General features: G+C 47.5%; 1 protein-coding gene across 1 annotated transcript in view; it reads left to right on the top strand.

Moving 5' to 3' along the window:
* Positions 1-796: 796 nt before the first annotated feature.
* Positions 797-7,500, top strand: part of plcl1 (phospholipase C like 1) — a 139,505-nt gene continuing 132,801 nt past the window's right edge. Inside the window, exon 1 of the mRNA XM_063214148.1 lies at positions 797-1,738. Coding sequence (XP_063070218.1) covers positions 1,568-1,738 — 171 coding nt within the window. The 5' untranslated portion in view covers positions 797-1,567. The remainder of the gene's footprint in view (positions 1,739-7,500) is intronic.

The following is a 7,500-nucleotide window of genomic DNA, read 5'->3' on the forward strand; positions in this document are numbered from 1 at the left end:
GTTAACTGTACCCTACTTGTCTCTTCTTAGTAGCCTGAACCTATTTGAAATTTCTCGGGAACACTGCGGTTGACAAGAAGACGTCGGGGCCCCAGCTGCGTATTCGCGCGCGAGTGCGAGAGGTCTTCTGGCCATGCTAATGACAGCCGTTACGCGCACTCGTCTCGCAGAGCCACTGATCTGCGAACCTGTTAAGCACTCTCAACTGACATGTGAGGGTAAAGCCCACGTCGCTCTCACAGCCCATTCACACACACTCGCAAATCACCAATGAATAATGAACACTGGAGTCAGATGTTGTGTACGCTGCTGTGTGGATAACACTGGCTTTCCACTTACTTCTTAGGTAAGCTGTTTGTTGATTAAATTAGGGCGCTGGATAAACCAGCAGCCCATATTGATCCTGCGATTTGCTTGAGCCCACGATCACATAATCAGCTGTAAACTCTATATGGTCGTAAATAAATAAAAAATACAGTCTATATATGGGCCTTTACAAAATCCAGGGGTCGTCCTTTCAGAAAACAGTCTTGTACTTCTATCCCCAGCCTTCTCGCTCTAAGTGAAAGATCTCATGGTAAATGATCATCACCATTTGAACATCTGGAAACGTTCCAAAAAACTGAAACATTCCACATTCCGACCCAGAGTCCCTCCCCTTTCATAGCTAGCTTTTCAGAAACTGGCTGTGTTGGGATTCGGAGCGAATGATAATTTTAATCCGATTGGTCCAAGAGAGTGTCTGTCACGATTATGGACTGGTGGGAGGGGTTATACTAGACGATTGCAAGGCGGCGATGGTGACACTTGTGTTCCTCATTCTTGTCAAATGCCGCTCTGTAGTAGAGCCCAGTTCTGGGCTCAACTTCACTATCGCGAAACTAGGAAGTCGTGAAGGATGAGGATATTTCAAATTGCAATGTTCTGATTCTTTCCAGCTACTTTACAGAGAAGATAACCGGTTTGCCGCTGTCTAGACTCCGCGGGCTGCTCAAACAATAATTTGAGCTTAGTTGGCAAAGTTAAGGCGATTTATGCAGACGCCAACTTTTGTGGTGGTGATGACAACATTTGTGGACATTTGAATATTTCAGAGATATCGTGTTTCGGGCGTGCTACTGGACATATTCTACTTGTTGCATGGAGAGATCTCGTGGAAGGAAGAATGCGTCTAGGTAAAGATGAATCACAATGATTTCTAGCTGGCTGCATGTCAGCGCGTGTTAGTTTTGTTTTGATTAGCCAACACAAAGTGCGCCCTCAGACTGAAGGCGCACCATTGTGCGTAAAGAGCTTGTGATGAACAAGTCAGACTGAGACGAATTTAAGAGTATATACGCCATATAGTGAACAAAACAGTAATCACTAACAGCCGTTGGAAGTGACCCACCCCAATACAGATGTGCAATTTTGTCTGCTGCTGGAAAGTCTGTCTTCGCGTTTAGGGTTCTGGTAAATGGCTTGGATAGACTCGCTCCAGTTGGAAACTTCCTTTGAGGCTTTCTTAATTCTGTGAGCTACAAGATTTTTTCCCCTACATTTCCCGTGAACTTCCCTCACGTCTACCATGTCGGAGCGGGACTCCGGGTGCGGAGATGCCTCTCCGGAGCCCCTACCCGCGCGGTCATCCCGTGGAAGGCGAAGCGGAGTCATCCTACCCACCTCCGCGAGCCCAGACTCAGAGAGCGTGCTCCTGGAGGCGGTCAAGGCAGCTCCCCGCAGAAGCAGCATCATCAAGGTATGCACACATTACATTAACCGCCCGTGCCGGTCACGTCTACTCCCCCCAGTCCCCTAGACTAAAGGTATGGCTTCGGGAAAAAAGTAACACGGTTACCAAGCTTGTAGAATAAATAACGAACAGGCGGTTCACTCAGCTTTGTTTGAGTAAGCTTGAAATTAATCTGCCAGAGTTCTTAGTATCATACACAGTTGGAAGGTCATAGCCGCACACCGTTCCTCAAATGCAACAGACAACACTTAAAACAAGTTGGCCCGGAAATGACAGTGAATTATGAAGACCTAGAAGTGGAGCACTTCAGAATGTCAGGACTGTACGCTCACCGACGAGCCACAGGTGTGTGCCTGTTCAATTTCAGACATATCCAGTAAACTGAGTTATGCGACATTTTTGTAGCCGCGGGGAGTTCCAACAGCTATGGACGGCGTCCAACCGGCCGCTTCTCTCGCTGTCACACGGCGGCTGGGCGCTTTAATCTGGGTAACATGTCAGTGAGGATCGCGCAGTGCTGGGAAGGATGATCCAGGTCTCACGCAGACCTACTGGCCCCTTGTTCGGAAGTAATTACTTTGACATGCTGGATGTTTGACTCAGATTGAACTGACATTGGTGGTTTGCATTTGCAATCTGCGCTGAAGACCCCAACCCCTGTGTCTCCATACTGTGTTCTTGTATGCCATTAATTACAGTGTAATAACATAGTGTAATATGAATGAAAGACTACATACCTGCACAGTGCACACACATGTCTGCTGGAGCATGTCTGCACACATATAGATTTGGCTTAGTTTGCTTTGCAGATTACAAACCAAATGCATTGTATATGATGTATTGAAATCAATATTGCAGCTATATGCCCTCATGGCTTGCTACCATCAAGACTCTCCAGAGTAGCTGCTTTCATTATAGTCAAGAGCTTTCACCCTCTCTGTCAACATGATCACAGGCTTGTTGCGTTGCTGCTAGAGTGCAATACATACAGCACAAAGCTCACACTGAGGCCGTACATAGTGCATCCCCCCAGTGAAACAGTACAGCACTGTGCCCTGGCAAACAGAGAACACCTTACACTCCGCGTCAGCGTCACCCATCCACTGCATCTCGTTTCAAGTGTGGAGATTGTATCCTATCGCCATCTGTCATTGTAGATGTCAGGCAGGCCATGTAGGCTACAGCAAGGCGGCGATGCGACACATTCGTTTTACTCCACTGTGAGAAATAGGAAAAGATTTGATTTCCTAATGAACGTCAGAAGCTTTGCAGGTCAGATGTCTCAAGGACTGAGGTGGTGTGTGTGTGTGTGTGTGTGCGTGCGTGCGTGTGTGCGTGCGTGCGTGCGTGCGCGCATGTGTGTGTGTGTGTATGTGTGATTTGAGACCTCATCCTCCTCATGACACCATCATATTGCGAGATGTTGACCAGTGGTCACCTTTCATGTAACACAACGACGTTTGAGGTCAGGTCAAGAAGACGTGTCCGTTGGCAGCGGCAGCCAATCCTATCTGGGCCGGCCTGGCCTGCTCTCTGTTAAGACAACGCTTCTTCATTACAATAAGTACATTTGCGAGTGTCAGTGGCCGTGGTGACCCCGTCCAGAGTTGCAACAGATCTGACCTGTGCCGGGTGCCGCTTCCTGAAAGGCTGCACCGCTGAACCCGAAGCAGCCTCACTCCCTCACTCACGAGGAGGAGGAGGAGGCGATGATACATGTAGTTAAAAGTTACCCTAAACCCCGCGCTGGAACACGCTGGCTTGTGTTTCAGCCTCGCGGGCCTCTCGGGTGTCCACCTGTCACGGACACAAATGGGCCGAGGTGAGAAGGGATGTTGTGGTGGTGGCCAGATGAGAAGGGATGTTGTGGTGGTGGCCAGGTGAGAAGGGATGTTGTGGTGGTGGCCAGGTGAGAAGGGATGTTGTGGTGGTGGCCAGGTGAGAAGGGATGTTGTGGTGGTGGCCAGCGAGCGTCACTCAGTCAGGACCCACTCCTCCATCACATCAACTAGCCACTGACAGCTCCATGAGTTGTGTTGTGTGTTGTGTGTTGTGTTGTGTTGTGTGTGTGTGTGTGTGTGTGTGTGTGTGTGTGTGTGTGTGTGTGTGTGTGTGTGTGTGTGTGTGTGTGTGTGTGTGTGTGTGTGTGTGAATGCGTGTGGAGTAAATAGAGGGGGGGGCGGTGCTGGTTGAAAGACTTGCTCTTTGTGGCTGTTGTAGTAGCAAGACTGTGTAATTAAGACAAACCGAAGCTGTCAAAGGCTCTCACAGAAGATCTGCCCCATTCGTTCTGTTGCTGCACTCACAACAAGTGGACTCAAAGAACAAGAAGAAAGTGTAGTAATCTTGTGTGTAGTAGGGTCCTATCCATGTCAAGGGCAGCCTTTGTTTTCCCCCACCCCACAGCCTTCCTCCTCTGACTTCACTGTGGCTGTCAAGGCCACAGCAGCATCATCACAGCTCCACGGGCAACAAAGTCCCCCCTCTTGAGGGTGCGTGCTGGGGATCTGGGGAGTGGTATACGGGTACGGGGGGAATCAACAGATGGCCACGAGAGGATGAGGATGATGACGATGAGGTCAGCGGCAGGCACAGGGCTGTGCTGTACTGTGCTGTGTTGCGGTGGGTGCGGCGCGGTGCGGTGCAGAGCCGAGTAGAGCAGAGCAGAGCAGAGGGGGCTCTTGGGGTGGAGGGGGTGAGGTCGGGATGGGAGGTGCTGTGCTGTAGGGGCCTCATGGTGAGTGTTTTTGGGGGGTGCTGGATAGTCACGTGGCCCCGTCTAATAAGCTGCTGGTGTTGGTGGATCATGTGGAGAGGATGGCGGGAGGAGGGGTATTGTTGGGTGGTGGTGGTGTTGGGGACTGGGGGGTGGGGGCCTGCTACAATGCTTTTGCCTCATCGAGTCCTTACAAACCCCCTTTCAGATCAGAAGGGATCATCTACACAGCACGGGGGAGGGAGGAAGGTCGTGTGTGTGTGTGTGTGTGTGTGGGGGGGGGTGGTTTGGGGGGTTGTCAGAGTTCTGAGAGGTGGTGCCGCCACGGGAGTATAATGGGAAGGGTTGATTGGCCTTATCGTTTTGACTCACCCGTTTCTCTGGAAAAAAAGTCCCTGAAATTCCTCCAAGCCTTTTTCTCGTAATGCTTGTGAGTGGAAGGGTGGGGGCCTTGGATGTTGAACCAAAAAACTTTATGAGTTGAACAAAAGGCAGAACCATGATGGGGAGAGGCTGACTGAGAATTCGTTCTCTTCTAAAGTGACCCAAAAACGTTACATGGTACATGGTACATGGTACATGTGGGTTGCACATTAATTACTTTTATATAGGTTAAGTAAGTTTGTAATGAAGTAATTATTGCATCAGCTATCGGCGTGTAAGTTGTAGCCCTTTGATGTGCAAGTTGTAGCTCTGGATCATAACCGGGGAACCCATACACACATTAGGACTGGAGTTACTGGTGCGACACCTGCTCTGACGTGTCTATTCTCTTATAAGGTGCTACCACGTCGCGAACATGGAGTGAAAGGGGCCACAGAGCACCCCAATACCCAAGCCTCACACCAAAGTTTGACTGTTTTTTAGTCATGTACACACATGTAAGACATGGAAGACACATTGTCAGTAAGTTGGTCTGACGATCCATCGGTCGATCAGTCAGTCAGTCAGTCTGTTAGAAACTGGTTTGTTTTTGTGGTTTGCTTTTCCATGCCGTGTAGATTTGTTGGCCTTGTTTTAGCAGAGTGACCTTATTAAAGTAACACTAGGTCATTTGATCAAAGTTAATACCATACTTCCAAACAGCACTTCTGAATTTGCGTTGTGGCCACCCATTGGGTGTGATATAATTTCAGCCAATTCAGCCTCCAACCTTTAGGGCGACCAAAGAGTGCTTGGCTGTTGCTTTAAACCAAGGGTGTGGAACCTATGTCTTGAGGGCCGTTTGGGGTTGTTTGGGGCCCTTGAGGCCGTTTTACCCGTCCCCTGATATAATTTTAATGTTATTCAGCATACTTTGTATTTTGTAAAGGAATCTTAGAAAATGCATTTGCAAAAGTTATATTCAGGGAACCTAAAGAAGGTGGTGTTTGTTTAAAAGGTGGCTGCCTTAAATATAGGCCTAAAGTGAAGGGGGAAATCCTGGTTTGTGTTCATAGTACGGCCCTCGGAGGACTTTTACGGCCCTCGGATGAATTTGAAGTGGCCCTTCGAATGAGAAAGGTTCCTCAACCCTGCTTTAAACCTCTGTTACGTATAAGTTAGTTGTTATCAAAATGATAATGACCAAGCCGTAATATGTTACTTAAGCCTGTGTAATGTCATACCAATGTAGTACAAGATTCAGGATTCAAGAGTTTATTGTCATTGTCAAAAAGGCAGTGGAATTGTGTTTGGAGTACAACACTCGGTAGTAATAGTAGCAGTAGATTTCCAAGTAAAGTGCACAAGAGGTTAAAGTGACACCAGTGCTTTTGGATAAAAAAACATCTGCTAAATGTAATGTTGCTATGATGTAGTATTTCAGTAAACAGTGAATCAGATTGCTGGTGAATCCCATCTGCAACAAAAACCTACGGTTCAGCAAATGACTAGCCATGGACCAGCCAATCAGCAAGGAGTGATTAGTGTTTCTGCCCCCAGGTTAGCTGTCGGCAGTAGGCAGCTGATGACAGTTGATTGATTAGGAATCTATATGTTCATGTTGCTGTGGCCACGTGGTGTGTGTGAGTGATGACGATTACAATAATGCTTGAGGAAACTCATATACTTGCTTCTCTCTCTACCTCTCTCCCTCTCTCTCTCTCTCTCTCTCTCTCTCTCTCTCTCTCTCTGCATGTTGCGGCTGTTTGTACCATCCAGTAAAGGAATTTTAAAAGTCAAGTCTCTCTCTCTCTCTCTCTCTCTCTCTCTCTCTCTCTCTCTCTCTCTCTCTCTCTCTCTCTCTCTCTCTCTCTCTCTCTCTCTCTCCCATCTCCCTGAGTTTGAGACTTCGTAACATAGCCTTGGGTCAGCACTGGTAGAAATTGTCACCAGGTTGTATAGGTTAAAAAAGGATTAGGATCAGATGTAATTAACTGGGGCTATGTGAGAAGCACATGTCTGCGTGTCTAACCGGTTGGAACCTTCAGTCCCTTTTCACAGGAGTGCAACCATGTGCACAGCTGTGTGTGCAGCGTTTAATCACCTGATAACTCCACGTTAGACATGATTTAGAATCAGCTTGCTAAAGATGTTGCCATTCAAAAACAGTTTTGCATCGCATTAAGAAACATCAGCGTGTTTGTGTTTAACGGAATCAAGAGATGGATGTAGGCCTATGTGATGTATCCCAACAACAAATTGCATTGTTAATAGATTATTCTATGAAGGCTCTCATAAGAACTGCTTATATTCGCCAAATCTATAGAGTAATGTCATACATCCTGACAACAAATTGCATCTTTTAAAAATATATTTTACACTTACTGTCATACCAACTGAATTGATGCTGTGGAATACCCATACCTACACAACATATTATCAAACATATCTGCCCCCACCTACACCTTCCACCCACTTCATTCTCTACATCGGGTTTATTTTCGACTTTTCAGCAAGCTTCTATCTCCATATGTTGCCGAGGAACCCCCCCTCTCTCTCGCTCTCTCTCTCTCTCTCTCTCTCTCTCTCTCTCTCTCTCTCGCTCTCTCTCTCTCTCTCTCTCTCTCCTCCATTTATCTTCATGGCATTTACTTCCCCCGTTTTCCTCCTCTCATATTTGCCTTTCTCA

The sequence above is a fragment of the Engraulis encrasicolus genome, chromosome 13 (assembly GCF_034702125.1).
Source record: "Engraulis encrasicolus isolate BLACKSEA-1 chromosome 13, IST_EnEncr_1.0, whole genome shotgun sequence".
Taxonomy (NCBI): Eukaryota; Metazoa; Chordata; class Actinopteri; order Clupeiformes; family Engraulidae; genus Engraulis; species Engraulis encrasicolus.